This window comes from Gracilinanus agilis, chromosome 1 (assembly GCF_016433145.1).
Source record: "Gracilinanus agilis isolate LMUSP501 chromosome 1, AgileGrace, whole genome shotgun sequence".
Taxonomy (NCBI): domain Eukaryota; kingdom Metazoa; phylum Chordata; class Mammalia; order Didelphimorphia; family Didelphidae; genus Gracilinanus; species Gracilinanus agilis.
This window is the reverse complement of record NC_058130.1, coordinates 795,000,225-795,018,758: the sequence shown is the minus strand read 5'-3', so window position 1 is coordinate 795,018,758 and position 18,534 is coordinate 795,000,225. Positions and strand designations below refer to the sequence as shown.

The 18,534-nt window shown below is 37.5% G+C and overlaps 1 protein-coding gene across 1 annotated transcript in view; it reads right to left on the bottom strand.

The window, feature by feature from the left end:
• LOC123246180 (vomeronasal type-2 receptor 26-like) overlaps positions 1-11,109 on the bottom strand; it is a 33,423-nt gene extending 22,314 nt beyond the window's left edge. The window contains exons 1-5 of the mRNA XM_044675120.1: positions 11,015-11,109; positions 9,707-9,998; positions 7,856-8,659; positions 6,541-6,768; positions 2,829-2,952 (exon numbers count right to left, since the gene is read on the bottom strand). Of these exons, the coding sequence (XP_044531055.1) occupies positions 2,829-2,952; positions 6,541-6,768; positions 7,856-8,659; positions 9,707-9,998; positions 11,015-11,094 (1,528 nt within the window). The 5' untranslated portion in view covers positions 11,095-11,109. The remainder of the gene's footprint in view (positions 1-2,828; positions 2,953-6,540; positions 6,769-7,855; positions 8,660-9,706; positions 9,999-11,014) is intronic.
• Between the last annotated feature and the right edge of the window lie 7,425 nt (positions 11,110-18,534).

Genomic DNA, 18,534 nt, shown 5'->3' with positions numbered 1-18,534 from the left:
CTGAAAGCCAGGACTACCATGATGGTTTTGGCCAAAATGGAGGACACAGCTACAGTGAACACAATCCCAAAAGTAGTTTGTCTGAGGAGGCAGGTGACTGATGAAGGACGGCCAATAAAGAGCAAGGAGCAGAGGAAACAGAAATTGAGGGAGATGAGCAGAGTGTAGCTGAGAGCCCGGTTATTGGCTTTGACTATGGGGGTGTCTTGAAACTTCAAAAATATCCAAAGAACCAGAACTGTCATTAGAGAGAAGGAAAGAGCCACACAGATCAGAGGCAGCCCCAATGGGTCTGAAACATCCAGGAAAGTCACAACCTTGGGGAGGCATCGATTTCTTTCCTTATTTGGATACTCATCTTGGTGGCACTTCACACAATGCTTCATATCTGCACAGGGACAAACAAATTCTTAGGATTTTAGATTCAACAATTTATCCTTATCCCCACATGGAAAAAATAGATATAATTCATCAAAATAGTATTGATTAATTCCCAAGGCATACTAGGAGAAGGTCATTGATAAGTAACCTAGTACCCAATCCATTCTTACTCTGTTTATATTCATTATTTTTAATTGATTTCATTTTTTCAGTATTCACCTTTTCTAACTAAATACAAACTTGCCTTACGAGTCCATTTTCATTGGACAATAGACATAGAAACTGGAACTCCATCACACTGTTCTCCAGATCCTTTCTGAATCTATTATGTCCTAGCAATAACTATAGATTTGATCATCTGAGAAGTTTCCAAGATATTAAGCAAGAAATCAACAAATCATCATCTGCTTACTGTGGGTCAGGAACTCACTAAGTAACATCCTTGAATTGCAGACAGAAATAATGGAACAGTATCTACCCATAAAGTCCTCACGTCCTACTAGACAACAGATAACAGTATATTTTTGAAAAGTCTCTATTAGATGTCCAGCAAATTTATAGATATCTATATTTCATTTGTAAATGTATTATAAATAGGGGGTTGTACCTCATGCTGTGAATGCCTTCTCTCTTTTCACCTTTCTCTTTTGTATTTTCTAGCCCTTTTCAAGACAGAATTCAATTCTTATCTTCTGCAGAAGGCCTTTTGTATTTCTCCCAGAGGTATTTTCCTTCTGCCCTGACATTACCCTCATCTGCTCTGTATATATTTTGTATTTACCACTTATTTGCCCATTGTCTTCACCTCATAATATGACTTCCCTTAATATATGGACAGTTTTGCCTTTGTTTATATCTCCAGGACTTAGCTTAATGCCAGGAACATATCCCTGAATGAATGTTTGCCATCTCGCTGACTAAAATGTCTGCTGGAGAATCTGTCCTTCCATCCAGAGTCCCTGGACCTTGCCCATAACCCTGTCCTATTGTTCTATGTGATGTGGTCAGGTGTTCCAAAATAACAAAAGAATGAGCAGCCAAGCTCTGATACAGCCCAGGTGCCAGACCATGAGAGCTCTTTCATGGAATCACCAATGTCATTGCATTCACTTCCATGTTCTGAAGAGCCTCTTATTCAGATCCCAAGGGAACCTCCATAACCGAAGAACAGACATTTCTGAATCCTCCAATATCTGATAGTATTCTGGCCTCTAGGATAACTGGTACCTCCCCTTGTTCTTATTTATCCTGTGCCACCAGCACTCCCTCATATCCCTAAGTACTAACATCAAGGTAGAACTAATGTCATCCTGGGTTGAGTTAAAATGTAGAAAAGAAAATGTGTTTGCTTTTTTCATTCCATGGACTGCTTGACACTTCTGTGGAAAACACTAAATCAAGGAAAACACATGCAAAAGATGGAAAAAAACACAGGAGTTTGACTTCATTGGAAGGGAGCTGAGAACTCAGTACATCTAGCCCCATTCACTGGGTTTATTTCAGTGCCATCCACTGAATTCATGCTGAGAGGATATTGGGGAAGGATTGAAAGATTCTTTACTCCAATTTTACCAAATTTTTTAAAAATCTCCTGATCTCTACCTCACCCATGCCCAGGGGGTTTATTTTCCATTCCCTGGGGAGGACCCTTCCAACTCTAAAATTCTCTGATTGTGCCATCCTATAACAATGTTAGGAAGTTTAGAGGTTTGAAATCATTTACATACAGAGGCAAAGAATGATTCTAGTATGTTACTGTATACATTGTATTAAACCTTAAATGTCTATATTACTGAAGGATGACTCTTCCATAAACTGTGATTATCACCAGGTATTACACTAATGGAGTTACATAATAAATGATGCACAGACTGATTCTGAAAAGAAGGGCAAAGTCTCTTCAACAAAATTCTTAGAGAGAATACAGCTCTTACACATAATGGAGAATAGACTTCATTTTTGGATTATTTATCAAAATATTGTGTTGAAATATGGTGAAGGGTAGGACTGACAGAATATCTAGTATATACCAGGGGTAACTCTTTCCTCTGAGAATAATTTCTCCAAATCTAACTTAATCTAAAATCTCTAAAGAATAGCTCTATCTCACCAAGATAGAATACATGCTCCTTCACACTCCAGTCAGTTCTCTCCCGTTGCATGTGAAACCAGAAAAAGACCATACAAATGAGTTCTACAAAATGATAAAGAAAGACAGTTTTTTATAAATTTCATAGCTGTCATTTTGAATAATGAACATTATATTCTAATTGAGTATCATTTGTTCCAGTTACATGTCTTTAGCCCAGTATTTTTCACTGATTCTACTTATTTCCTAATATCCTGGTACTTGGTCAGTGATGGGGCTTTACATGACCGGACTTGAGAGAAAAAGACCAGTTCATTTGACCAATAGGTTCAAGAGCAAATGTCCTGCAGACACTTACTCATTTGGTTGGAGATTTCGCCCTCCGGGCACAGAGAACAGTTGAAACAGCAGATGGGCTCCCCCTCCAGAGGGGTTTGTCTAAATCCAGGACCACAGCTCACACTGCATGTGGCACAGGGAGTCTACAAACAAGGGAATAAATAGCATAATGGTTCTGGAAATGAACAGAACTGAGAATAGTATATCATTATCAGATAGTGATTAATATTGATTTGGATCAAAGAAGCTTATTCTGAAGGAAAAATGTGAGAATTGTTCCTATTCTTCTTTCACTGGGAATATGAGATAGAATGATTATTAGATTCTAGTCCCACCTGTGCCAATAGTTGTGGAAAACTGGCTGAATCTTTTAGACCTCCTTGACTTTAATCATTTGTAAAAGATGGAACCTAAACAAGATAACATTTGAGCAGCCTCAGTTATCTAGTATTTTGTAGTCCTCAATGTCAGCTTTGTTTTTTATACTTACAAAGTCACAGAATCAAATGTATGTGACTGACCTAAAACATACTTATTCTCTTTGCAAGTAGTATGCACAACACAGATTAAGTTAAAAATGAGGTTGATTTGATTATTCATTAGAATGGAAATGGAAAATTCGACTCTACTGTGGAGAAAAAATTTGTTGGGTTCAGAAATACACTGGATTCAGAAAAAAGCTTTTTAACAAAATAGAACATCCAATTCCATTTAAAAAACACTAAATGACATTCAGGTAAATGGAACATTCCTAAAAATGATAAATATCTATCTAAAACCATCAGCAAGCATCATCTGTAATGGGGATAACTGGAAACCTTCTCAGTAAGATCAGGAGTGAAGCCAAGGATGGCCATTATCATCACTACTATTCAATAATGTACTAGAAAAACTAATTATGACAATAAAAGAGGAAGAAATTGAAGGAATTAAAATAAGTAGTGAGAAAATAAAGCTTTCACTCTATGCAGGTGATATGATGGCATACTTAGAGAATCAACCAAAAAACTAATTGAAACAACTAACAACTTTAGCAAAGTTGCAGAATATAAAATAAACTCACATAAATCATCAGCATTTCTCTATGCTTCTGATATACTCCAATATCAAGAGACAGAAAGAGAAATCCCAATCAAAGTAACTATAAATAATATAAAGTATCTTCGAGTTTACATGCCAAGACAAACCCAGGAACTATATTGTCACAACCCCAAAACATTATTCACATGAATAATATTAGTACTAAAACATTGGGAAAATATTAATTGCCCATGGATAAGCCAAGTCAATTATTAAAGTTAATAATTTTACCTAAATTAATTGACATATTTCATGCCATATCAATCACAGTACTAAACATTTTTATAGAACTTGAAAAAATAATGGTAATATTCATCTGGAAGAATAAAATACCAAGAATAAGGAGAGAATAAGCAAATATGAAAGGTAGATTAGCTGTACTGGATCTCAAATTATTATAAAGCAGTAACCAATGAACAGTCTCATACTGGCTAAGAAATAAGAGTATCAGGTCAATGTTAAGAAATTGGCATTCAACACAGTCATAAATGACCTTAATTGCCAAGTGCTGGACAAACCCTAAGATTCATGTGTTTTATTAAATGGACTCACCATTCAACAAAAATTGTTGAGAAAATTGGAAAATAACATGACAAAAACTAGGCACAGATCAATACCTCACATCATAAGCCAAGGTAAAGCCAAAATGTATACATCATTTAGAAATAGTGTGATGCCATAAACAAATTATAGGAACATGGAATTGTCTACCTGTCAAATCACTAGATAAAGAAAGAATTTATGTCCAAACAAGACATAAAGAACGTTATGGGACATAAAACAGATAACTTTAGCTACATTAAAATGTGTTGCACAAAGAAAACCAATGCCACCAAGATTAGTGTCTCTTGTGATTACACAGGAAACAAAAACCAGAAAAAACTTTATAGGAAACATCTCTGGCAAAAGTCTCATTTCTCAAATATGGAGGAAACCAAATAAAATGTATGAGAACACATCATTCCTCAATTGATGAACAGACAAAAGTTGTGTACAATCAAATCTGAGATGAAGAAATTAAAAGTATTTTTAAGTCAGAAGAAAAATGCTCCAAACCACTATTAGTTAGAGAAAAACATATTAAAACAATTCTGAGGTATTACCTTACTTACAACTATCAGACTAGCTGGTATGACAAAAAAAGATATTTTAAATGTTGACAGGTTGTGGCAAAACTGAAATATTGATATATTCTTGGTGGTGGAGTTGTGAACTGATCCAATCTTTCTAAAGTACAATTTGTAAACCATGCCTAAGGGCCATAAGACTGGATGTGCCATTTGACCCAACAATATGATTACTATGTTGGTATTCCAAAGAGAGCAAAGACAGGGGAAAGAGACTTATTTGTACAAAAATATTTATAGTGACTCTTTTTGTGATGGCAAAGAACTGAAAACTGAAGGGTAGTCCATCAACTGGAGAATGGCTGAACAAATTGTGATATATGATTACAGGGGAATGTTATGCCATAAGAAATGATAAAATATGATAGCAAAAAACCTGGAAACATTTATTTAAAATGATGCAAAGGGAAGCAAACAGAACCAAGACAAGATTATAAGGGGCAGGTAAATATCTCACTAGATTGAGAGCCAGCATTAGAGATGGGAGGTCCTAGGTTCAGATCTGGCCTCAGATACTTCCTAGGTGCATGACCCTGGGCAAGTCACTTAACTTCCATTTTCTAGCCCTTACTGCTTTTCTCCCTTCAAACCAAAACACAATTTTGATTTTAAGACAGAATATAAAGGTTTTTTTTAAAAAAGAGAACATTATACAACAACAACAACAACAGAGAGACAACAATGTACAATCATCAAATGTCAATAGATTACATATTATCAGCAATTTAAGGACCTAGGATAACTCCAAGGATCTCATGACTAAAATGGTTATCCATCATAAGAGAAGGAATTGATAGAGTCTGAATGTAGACTGAAGAAATTATTTTTCACTTTATTTGCTCAAGGAATTTTTCTCTAATGTAAATGACCTGTGTCTTCTTCTACAACATGATGACCATGGAAATATGTTGAGTATGACAAAACTAGTGTAGCCTATATCATATTACCTTCTATCTTGACGGGAGGCTGTGAGAGAGAGTGAGAAAATGCAATGCAAAATGGCAGGAAACAACTTTTTAAAATTGTATGGACATGTAAAAAATAAATTTTAAAAAATGCAATGACTTTCAGAAAAGAGATGGCACACATTTCTCAGTTCCATTAAGAAATAGTCATTGGGCAGGTGAATAGAATTATTCTCACTGAATTAAGATGTATTGTTAAGTGTCATCATTCACAAAATACTAAGTAATAGATAAAATTCTGGCCTTGGGATCAGAAGATATTGGACCAATAAATTTCATTTTATGTCTAAATTTCTTATTTCTATCAAATATCATGGCTGAGCAAGATAAACTTTAAATTCCATTCCAGCTCTCTCTTTAGTGGTGCTAAAAATTCCAAGTGGAAAACCATCTCATAGATTGCTTATTTGACTTCTTCACCCAGACGTTTGCTGAAAGGAGAAAGGAAATGTTTGTCCAGAGAGGATTTTCTACCAGAAAAAGTCAATGTGGAATTAAGCAGGGTAAAATTTGTTCCCAGGATTAAATAACAAGATAGATATTACATTTAATTTCTCACCTTGGCATCAAAAAACCCCCACACTATTGTCTCCCCGTCAATACTGAAATCTTGACCAGACTCAGCCTGGGGGCTATACTGTCCAACTTTCACCAGAGCTTCAGTATCCTGACTGAAGGTTATATAGTTCAGAATGTTGTATTGAGCCTCAGGGTTTTTATTCTCATCCATGAACACCTGTTCACCAGCACTGTTGTTAAACTGGAGATTCTTTAGAAATGAGTAGAGCTAGGAGAGAAGAGAAATTCCAATCACTGCCTGGGGTATAAAGTCAGTAAGTGCTCAGGAAGTCAGTCCATAATCAATAAGCATTTATAAAGTATGTATTCTATGTTGGGCATGATCTGAAGAAATGGAGATATAAAGGGAGATAAAGACCAGTCCTTGCTCTCAAGGGTCTTATATTCCAGTTGCAGAGAAGATGCATATAGATTAAAAATGCTTATATTCCCTATAATCTTTGTCCCGATTCCCTTACTTCTCTGTGTGTCAGGTTCCTGAAGAAGGCTGCATCTTCTCCTTAAGCCTGTCCAGGCAGGCTGCTGAGGGTATGTTGGTTTCTCACCCAGCGCCATCAATTTGAGCATCCCCCCTTTCTATTAAGTTCTTCCCAAAATTAGTCACCAGTTATTAGTGCCCCATTTCAGTTAACCTGCAAACATCACTTCGAGTTTACAAAAGGGCATTTAAGTAAACATCATAACATATTATAACTATTATATATATTATAACATAACATAAAATAACTATTACAAAACATTTTTCCCTTTAGGAGAAGTCAGTTTATGATATCCTGTCTCTCACTTCAACACTGAGGAAGAATAGATTTACACTTGAGGTACTTACTTCCTCTTCATACTAACACTGTTCACTCTTGCTGTCTGGAATATTCTACTCCCTCTCCATGATTCATAGCTCATTCTCTCCTCTGAATTTCCTGGCTTCTACCATGGCTCAAATAAAAACTCCATTTCCATAGGGGGCCCTAAACAATAACTCTTAATTTCAATGCCTTCTCTTTCGATTATTTCAAATCATTCAAATTCATGCTTTATGTATTTTATTTGTTCACAATTGTTTACAAGTTACATCTTCCATTACACTAAACTACTTGACATTAGACATTATCTTTAGTTTTTCTTCATATGCCAAGTTCTTAACACAGTACCTAATACATAGCTCACAATTAATAAATATTTATTGACTGATTGATTCCCAACCCAAATATACATGGGAAGGAGTCCACCTTAAGCAGTAGCTGGATAGGCTGCCATTGTCTGGCAAAGGAAAGCACATGATTGAAAAGGAATATTACCTTCCAGGGATAAGGCATTGAGTTTTCTCCCTCTGTTATGGATCCTCTCTCTGATGTCATCGTAAACATTTCATGAACAGCCCAAGCTACAGCATATACACCATTATAGATGTTGTAACTTAAGTCAGACATTGTCATGTCAAAGTAAAGCAAAGGCAGAGTCTCCAAGGAAGCATTGGCTGAACATGCCTCTTGATTCAGCTTTTCCAATTCATCTCTACACCTGAAGGCTGAGTGCCAGAATTCTCTCAATAAAATGTCCTCTTGATATATAACAGGGTTCACTGTCCTGAGAAAAGACTCAAAACCAGGAACATCACTTGTTAGGTGGGAAAATGTAAGCGCCCCTTGGAAATTATAACCATCAACATATTGGGGTCTCATGGTGATGTCCCAGTGACTGCTTGTGATCCAAACCTTCCAATTTGGGAAAAAAGGAAATTGTGAATACCTCAAGATCATTAAAGAATCTGTGTCACCATAAATGAAAATTACTCTGCTGCTTGATGCCATGATCCTGGGCATAAATGGCTCCTGGGATGCTGCGTGTCTTCTCTCACTGACAGGGATCTTCTCTATGAAGGACACACAGACACCATGATTTGCCATCTCCAATGTCAGTTTTGAAAGGAATTCCTCACCTCTCAGGTCATCTACTGTCACCAGAGCTACCCATGTCCATTGAAAATGAGTCATCAGTCTGACCATACCTTTATGGAGAGAAGAGTCTCTGGAGGCTAACTGGAAAAGAGAATGGAATTGAACCTTGTCACTCAGGATGGAATCAAATGGCCCATAGATGATCTGGATGTGAAAGAAACATGGAAAAATCTGAGATCTAAGAATATGGTCTTCTTGAATGTGTAAACATGGAGTTGAAATCAATAAAATGCATTTTGAATTTGATACATTAATTAGACGAGACTATGTCTCAGTTAATAACAGACATTAGACTACATGTGAAACATCTTTGAGGTCATTGAAGGAAACAAAATGAAGCTTAGCAGGAAATCTGTTTCAAAAGACTAAGAAAAGGCAGAAGCTGGATAGTTTAGTGGATTGAGAGTCAGACATAGAAATGGGAGATCTTGGGCTAAATTATGATGGGCTTTCAAAGCTGAGGATTTTGCATTTGATCTTGGAAGTGATACAGAAATAAATAGAGGTTATTGAGGAGATGGATAACATGGTAAGAGATGTGTTTTAGAAAATCACTTCAATGACTAAATGTAAAATTCAAGTATTATTTGGGAAAAGCAAGGTGATGTTAATATTCACAGACTACATACTACTTAAGAGTGAAATGCAGATAATGAGACATAGTGCTCAAAGCAATGAAGGAGTATTCAAAACATGTGGGTTTTACTCACAGCTCTTCCATCAATTCATTTAAGGCTCTGGGGAGGCTGTTTCATCCCCTGATCATCAGGAACTTCCTCTGGACAATGCAGAAGGAGGTCTATAAAATCACTAGGATCATTTCCTGTGACAGAAGTCAGATTACACTAATTTTGTCCTTGCTATACAATAAAGGTGGGGAGGGGCAGTGCTCAAAGGGAGACTCACTATCTCCCATGATTAGGTTTTTTTAAGTGTACTGATGGGATCTTTGTTGTAGGAATTTCCAGGCAAGATACAAGTTCTACTAAAGCAGATGGGCAGCTTTTCTGAAATTTCTAGTCTCTGAGAATTGATTAGAGTGCATGTTGAAAGGAACTTGGCCAGGGTCACACAGTCATTTTGCAGCAGAAGTAACTTTTTTAACTTGATCTTCCTGACTCTGAGGCCAGTAGTCTATTCATTACACCATAGTTCCATTCTGGGGTCTGAAGAAGCCTCAACATCACTCACCTGTGAATATCGGTAGAGATCAAGCAGGGTCCCCATCTGGACAGACAGAGCTGATGTGGCTCCTCCAATGACAGCCATAGGCTTGTCCTGCTCCCAGCAGCTGTAGTTAGGGATGAGCTGGCTCTGCCCAGACAGCCACCTCAGGGAACTCTCCAAGGTCCTTGCATCACTGTGGTAGGTGTTGTAGAGATGGAAGCCCAGCGTGATGTTGGGCAACAGATTGGGGTCCTTGTTGATCTCCTCTATAGCAAACATTACGGTCAGGGCTTGTTGGTAATTTTTGTGTAGCCACCTAAAGGGGAGAGAATGACAAACCATTAACAAAACTTGGAAAATGAATTCACTTGAGAGGAAGTTCCAACAACCTGAGTGTCAAACCTAAGGACTCTGGTTCATTGGGAGTATATTAATAACGACTTCAATTACTCCTATACTGTTCCTCTCTTCTGATTCCTGAAATGTTGATGACATTCCCAGAGTCATTCATTCATTCCCTAAATATATAATGAACTGCTACCATTATGGAATAACAATTTCAAATTTAGATAACAGCCTAGAAGTGACCTAATCTAATTCATTCTCAGAAGAAATCTTCACTGTGACATTACATATAAGAAATATAGTTTCCTTCCCAATGAGATAAAGAAGTTCTACAAAGTTTTAAAAAATAAGCAAAAATTACAGTCATCCTATAAGAGCATGACCTGAAGTGATGGCCAAAAGCCATGTTCCCTTCTAGAGTCTGTTCAGAGGGTAGTTCATTCACAATTTAGGCCTTTTTCATCAAGCTGCATTCAGCATTGTTCTCAAACCTTAGCCCACACCCCATGTATAACCTCCCAGGGTACCTGTCCCCAAAGACCAATGCTGGTGTGCCAGCTAATACTCCCATATAATTATACCCCTCTTCACCCAGCTCAGACATCTAACGCCATCCAGGACCACAAATCCATGTCCATCCTCCCTGTCCACCCTGCACTTTTGTTAGCATCTCCCTGAACCCTCAAATATCTTCTTTGCTCTCATCTCCCAGTCTACCTCCTGGGTAGTGATGCTGTGCCTCCTAGGATTGTCAGTGAGTAGAGAGTTTCCCTGTTAAAAGCATTTGTGATAACAACTGAATGTACTTTTGCTCTTTAGCTTTAGAAAAAAACAGGTGAATGGAGACTGACAATCAGCAACAAGAGTCAGAGAAGAGGGGGTACAAGATACCTTAGATCAGCAGGCAAGGGCTTACTGTCCTGCCTGCCCCTGCCATAAAGACCTTGGCAATCATCAGGCCTCTATGAGGCACTGCCAGACACTTACTTATATTCCCTACAGTCCTCATCAGGTTTATTTCTAAAGAATCCTGCTCCTGTGATGCTGCTCACTTCAACTGAATACATGGAGAGAAAAGTCCCAATCACGAGATCCCCATTTTGGACAAGGCTGGGGCTGATTTGGGAGAAGCAGGGTGGCTTCTCTGTCCTGTTCTCAGAGGCTGGAAGGTTCAAGAGCAGTGGCAGAAGCAGGAGAAAAAACAACAGAAAAATCTTTCTCTGAATTAAAAGCAACATATTACTAGACATTAGCTAAAGCCCCAGGTCTGAGAAGAGTCAAGGAACTGCCAAAATTAGAGCACTATCAACTCTTTGATTCTTGGTATGCTGAGAAAACTCTTGGAGCTGGAATATCCAGTTCTAGTGCAGAGGTCCTGGTTCCAGTTCTCCCTACACACTTGAGGAAACACAGAGGGACGTAAGCTGTGCCCATGTCAAGAACAAGGGCAGAAATTAGACCATTTGGGGTGATTATAAGGCTTCCCTGGCCCTTCAGCTGTGCTCCATCTCTCAGTGGCCTTGTGCTTAGTCACTGATGATGGTGATCATCAGAGTCCACAGAGGCCTGGAGGCCCACGAGGAGTTCTGGGAACCATCCTGCCTCGGGCACCTGCAGCTGCATCCCTACATCCAAGGCAAAAACACAAGTGGAAAAACATGTTTCTGAATCTCTGTCCCTGGTATCAACAAAGACCACTGGACAGGAGCCCCCATGGAGGAGTTTGTGTGTCCCCAAGTCAGCTGGTGCCTGCAGAATCCTGGAGCTAAAAGATGACACCACAGGCAATTTTGATGTGAATAGACGAGATTAAACACTTTTAGAGAAGGCAGTTAGGCTGAGAGTCTACAGGCCTCAAGGCCAGGATCCCCTTGTCCTTGGATAAAAAAAAGTCTAGACTCTCCCCATGCTGGGAACCATAGAATCCAGGAGCCTCAGAGGACAAAATGGGGCATCAGGCACTACCTGTTATAACTCGTATCTATAACAATTCTCCCCTCTGTTTCCCAGATTTACTGAGTCCCATAACCTGATATCTTGCCATACTGACATGCTCTGGGAATCAATAACTTCTCCATAATCCTAGAATCATGGATTTTAGAAGCAAAACAACCCATAGAAATAAAGTGAATCCAACATGTATTTTTTATAAATTAAAAACTTAAAGTAAAATGATTTGTCTAAGGTCACAATATTTTTTTAATTTTCTCTATTTTATTCCAATAACAAATCTACACATAAGATTACAATATTCATGTTGTCTCCTTTCCCTCTTCCCTCCCCTATTCCAGAGTGAACAAGCAATTCTCCCAGGTCATACTGTACTATACTATACTAAAACTATTTTCATAATATTCCTTTTTGTAATGGTATAATATTATAAAACCAAAACCCCAAATCATATACCTAAAAAAACAAGTCATAAATCATATTTTTCTTCTGCATTTTCTGCATTTTTACTCCAACAGTTCTTTCTCTCGAGGTGGACACCATTGTTTTTCAGAAGTCTCTCAGAATTCTCCAGGGTCACTATATTGATGTTAGTAGCAAAGTCTGTCAGATTTGGTTATCCCACAATGTTTCAGTAACTGTGTATAATATTCTCCTGGTTCTGCTTATTTCATTTTGTATCAGTTCATGTAGGTCCTTCCAATTCTTATAAAAATAAATGGTTTCATCATTTCTCATAACAGAATTGTATTCCATCACCATCATATACTACAATTTGTTCAGCCATTTCCCAATTGAGGGACACCCGCTCAGTTTCCAATTTTTGCCACCACAAAAACACAGCTATAAATTTTTGTACAAACAAGTTCATCCCCCTTTTTATCTCTGAAAAATAGGCCCAGTAGTGGTATTGTTGTATCAAATGGCATAAATTCTTTTAACACCTTTTGGACATAATTCTAAGGTCATATTATTAATAAGTTGCTTAATACACTAATCATACCAACTAGTACTTATATAGGGTCTTAAAGGTTTTAAAGCATCTCACAAATGTAATTGAATTTTTTCTCCCAATAACCTGCTGAAAGATAGATGTTATTATTATTACCTTTTTACTGATGAGGAAACAGACTAGAGAGAGGTCCAATGTCTTTCTCATAGTCAGGAATTATCTGAGAAAGGATTAGAACTCAGGTCTTTCTGACTTCAAATCTCATATTCTCTATTGAATTATTGTTGCCTCTAGAGAAACCATATCCAACAAGATATTCTTTACAAGAAACACACCTGAAATAGAGAGACATCCATATAAAATAAAAATAAAGGGATGGAACAGAATCTATTATGTATCAACTGTAGTAAAAAAAAAAGAGAAATAATCATATTCTCAGATAAAGGAAAAGCAACAATAAACCTACTTAAAACGGATAAACAGGGAAACTACAACTTGTTTAAAGGAACAATAGACAACAAAATATCAATACTGAAAAAAGTGATTGATTCTGCATCATTTGCTTAATAGTAATTTATACAATTAATTGATTTTGTCCTAGAACTCTTCCATAGTTCTTTATCTCTTAACTTAGTTTAGAAATTCAGCTGGGAGTAATGAGAAAAGTTTAGATATACGTTTCTCTTGCTAATGACTCTTCTGTTTTTGCCTCAAGGGGCTCTGCTCTCCTTGGAGAATGTGGGACACCATAGAGTCTAATCTAATATCTTTAAGCTGCTAAATTACTCCTCGAGGATGGCTGTTTTGCTCTCTAACTGATCATCATCTTTAATTTTGCAGACGAAACAAACAATGAACATTTCATAGCTGAGGGGAAAAAAAGGTTGTTACAAACCTCTTATTCCCAATTTCCAAACAATATTATTCCCCCATCCTCAGCTATGTAACTAATAGGATTGTCCTCAATCCTCTGATGTCACCAACTCTATAATCAATTGAAATATTTCTTCACCTACCCTCTTCTCTTCTTTTTCTATATTCCCCAAAACCTACAAAAAGGGAGGTATTCTTCTGCTTGGAGTCTTTGCCTAGAAACTGAGGCAATCCTTGACACATCTTATCAGATAGCACCCTTGTGAATGAAAAGTTACATTGCTCAGAGAACTGTGCCTAAGTCTAACTTTGCTGAACTTGACTCATGACAGTTTTGGTGAAGTGGTAGGATCAGGGAGAAACAGCTTCTCTCAGGGTCCTTATCAGAACATCTCCCCTCTGTGGGTTCCTGGTGGAAATTTTTCCAGAAAAGGGGCATCTTCTTTTAGGGTATCTATCTGGTGAATTTACTCTTTCCCTGTGCCCTCACCACAGTCAGACTTTCTCTGGGTAAGAAGGCAAATATCCTGGTGAGAATAATTTTTTGTATTAAAATGTTTTACCTTTCTTATTTGGAACAATTGGCAATATCTAAAACCTAAGCACATTTCCTGGACCATACTTTGAAAGGAATTTATTCCCTCAAAGAAGATCTCCCCAAATAGGATTATGGGATGTCTCTTTGAAGGAATTTTCTGAAAGGCTACCATTTTTTAATCTTCGACAATGTAAGAGTTGAATATGGTGATCCTCATAATATGAAATACTTGGAATAAATGGCCCTTGTAAAATAAATAAAGAGAAGACTTCAAACAAATATTTTTGGCTTTTGCTTCAAGGAAGACCTCCAAAAGTCAAGGATGGTATTATATTTTTAGGTTTCTTTATTTAATTAATTGATTTAGAATGTTTTTTTAAACCTTACCTTCTGTCTTGGAGTCAACAGAAGAATGGAAAGCACTAGGCAATGGGGGTTAAGTGACTTGCCCAGGGTCACACAGCTGGGAAGTATCTGAGGCCAGATTTGAATCTAGGATCTCCCATCTCTAGGTCTGGTTCTCAATCTACTGAGCCACCCAGCTGCCCCCTTAGAATGTTTTATCCATAGTTACATGAATCATATTATTTCCCTCCCCTCCCCCTACCCCCTCCTGTAGCCAATGAATAATTCCACTGGACTTTACATGTATCATCGATCAGGATCTATTTCCATATTATTAGTATATGCACCACAGTGATTGTTTAGAGCAGTGGTTCTCAAGCTTTTTTGGCCTACCGCCCCCTTTCCAGAAAAAAATATTACTTAGTTTACTTACTTCTATACTATCGCCGCCCCCTTACAGTTATTCACCGCCCCCAAATGCACCCGTGGCCATCACCATTCCCCTGGATCGCTGCAGCACCCACCAGAGGGTGGTGGCACCCACTTTGGGAATCCCTGGTTAGAGTCGCCATCCTGAATCATATCCCCATCAAGCCCTTTAACCAACACTTGTTTTTCTTCTGTGTTTCTGCTCCCACAGTTCTTTCTCTGGATGTGGAGAGTGTTCTTTCTCATAGAATTGTCCTGGGTCATTGCATTGCTACTAGTAGCAAAGTCAGTTACAATCGATTATGCTACAATGTATCCATCTCTGGGTACAACGTTCTCTTGGTTCTGCTCCTTTCACTCTGCAGCAGTTCCTGGAGGTCATTCCAGTTCACATGGAATTCCTCCAGTTCATTATAAGGATGATGTAATTTAAGAACACAACATTTTTTATGTTTTATCAAGTTTAAGAATTTAGTGAGTCCTGCATGTCCAACCACAAAAGTAGACACTATACTGATTTTGACACAGTGCTCACAAAATTTTTTAAGGTTGAGAAAGTTGTATTTCTAACTGCAAAATATCACTGTTTTACTCTCAATGTTTCTCTTACTTAGAAATGTTTAGGGAGGTCTAGTGAAGTATCACTGCCTAGCTCCCTAGACTGGATCCTAAGGAAATATATGAATTATTTTTAATTGACCTTTTATTCTTTTCTGATGGAAATTTTAACTCCATTCTCAGATTAGCCTGGGGAGGGTGAGATGGCATGATATCTGAGTATATCTAGTGACCAAACTGAAAAGAGCAATGCACTTGTGTGTTTTTTACTTCTTTATATAGGTGAGACTTGTGAGTGGGAACAAAAATATTTCTTTAACATCTTCAGAGGCAATAAATTATTACACAAGTAAAATTAAATACTCAGAAGGCTGGTAACTTAGTCTCACCAGGAAAGGAAATATTGCGACCACTGGCTCACAGCTTTTTGCTGTTTCTCTATGTGTTTGTTTCTTTGTCTTTCTCTGTTTGTGGGTTTAAACTTGGGTCTGTATATGCCCATAAGTGCAATGTTTGTAGGTATAAAAAGAATATGGATTAAAGAGATGAAATATTTCTCTTACTTTACAAAATTTTATAGCATATTAACTAATAAGAATTGAAAATTTAGTTTCTTTGCCATGAATTTCCAAATTGCAGTTTGAATTTTATAAAAGCTAAGACATTTAAATGAATTTCAAGGTTATTTTCTCTAGAAGTTTGTTTTTAAAAAAACTAACTAGAGCTAAGTTGGAAAGAACTTTGTTTAACTTTGAGAAACAGCCAGGAATACTTTCTTCCTGCTTGTAAGAAGTTTGCCTTTAACTTTGTGTGTATCTTTAATTGAGAAATGATCTTGAATATTAAAAATGATAAATTCAGGGATAACTAGATCCCAAAACCAAAGTGCGTAGATTATACTCACTTTTGCTGTCCACCCCAATAGAAATTTTAGGTCTTTATCTATGACCAGAAAGATTTCTTCATCTCTTTTGTAAAAGGCTTTAGTTTACAAATTGAATTATAAGAGACGTCTTACTTCTTGTGTTATAAAAAAGTAAGTAAGGTAATCTGAGTGGGTCTCGAAGGCAATTTGGGTGTGAGGAAGGATAAAGGGGATATAGGTGATTATAAGGTGATTGGAGGAGGAATGAAGGTACGGGAAGGTATATAGGAGATAAAGGAAATGGGGTATGTAGGAGAGGGCAGCTCAAACAGGTTTATTCACAGAGGCTAAAGATAGAGGATATTGGGGAAGATAGGCTGAACCCTTCCAGGCAAAGAAGGTTTTTTCTAAGGATTTTTCTTGTTTTGTGGGTAATAGAACTAACAGGAAAATATGATTTGCATGATTTCATATGTATAGTGGTATAATATTTTTGCTTTCTCAATGGGTAGGGAAGTTTTGAGAGTGGAAGGGAATTTGGAACTGAAAATAAAAATTTGATGTCAGGCATTGGAGTCAGTTTTGAAGGAGTGAAAAAGTTCAACTTGGGGATAAAATATAACAGCCAGAAAAATCTGGGAGGACTGACAGATTTTGGGCAGCATGAACATCAAAAAGAGAAAGACTAAAATAAAAAAAATAAAAAAGAAAGACTACTAAAAGAAGAATATTGTCACAAAAACTAGAAGCAACAATGCAAATCAAAAAAATATTCTGAATGATCCATTTCAAAAAATTAGTTGGGGGGGGGAGTTACTCGGTTGCTCAGTGGATAGAGAATCAGGCCTAGAGACAGGAGGTCCTAGGTTCAAATCCAGCCTCATACACTTCCCAGCTGTGTGACCCTGGGCAAGTCACTTAACCCCCATTGCCCACCCTTACCACTCTTCCATCTAGGAGACAATACACAAGTTAAGGGTTTTTAAAAAATGAATTGGGGAATGACAGGACATGACAGAAATTATAACCAATATTGAAAAGAGGAATGAAGGAAAAAGTTTCATCTGAAGAAAAGTAGGTCCCAAGGAGTGCTAGAACATAATAAGAGTGAAAAGGGAAAAGGTTGAGGAGAAAGGAAGTTTGATAATTAGGCACTAGGAAAGAGGAATCAAATATTTAGTAGGACCTTTGTAGAATTTTTGAGGTGGATGGGAATGAGAAAGAATACACATAATATTGGGAATGCAAAATTATTTGGGAGCTTGGAATTCACTACAACTAGAATTGTTCAAATAAAAGAGTGTGGTGGTGTCCAGAACATTTTATTATAAGTCTATGTAGCACAACAGTAAATGGCAAGATTATATGCTGAAGAAGACAAGTGAGTAGACATGTCATTATCATTCCTCAATGTTGACTTTATGGTAAGTTGTATTTCCATGACTTGGGAAGACTTCAAAACCTCATCTTAAGGCAGACACAATTCAGGGGAGGCATCATATGGAATTATTCAATCCTAAACAAGAGTCAAGAGGGTCCTAACTCAGCTCTTATACTGATTCTCAAAACTGATTAAACTTCTGGTGGGAATGAGCAGGTAATGATCCAGAATAATTCCTCTCTCTGTGATCTACTTTATTCTTTATCTTTTCCTGGTTATTTCTATTGGGCTTCAGCAGGATCACATAACATTTGGGAATAAAGATGCAGCTCAACAATCCAGCACTAGATGCCAGAATGGAGAAGATCTCCACCACCACCATGGCCTTCCCCTTCGTGCTCTGGTAGGTGGGCAAGAAGGAGACCCACACACTGCAGAACACCAACATGCTGAAGGTGATGAACTTGGCCTCATTGAAGGTGTCAGGCAGGTTCCTGGCCAGGAAAGCCATTATGAAGCTGCACAGGGCCAGGAATCCTATGTAGCCCAGGACAGAATAGAAGGCAATAACAGAACCCTCATTGCACCCAATGATGATCTGATCTGGTTCAGAGTG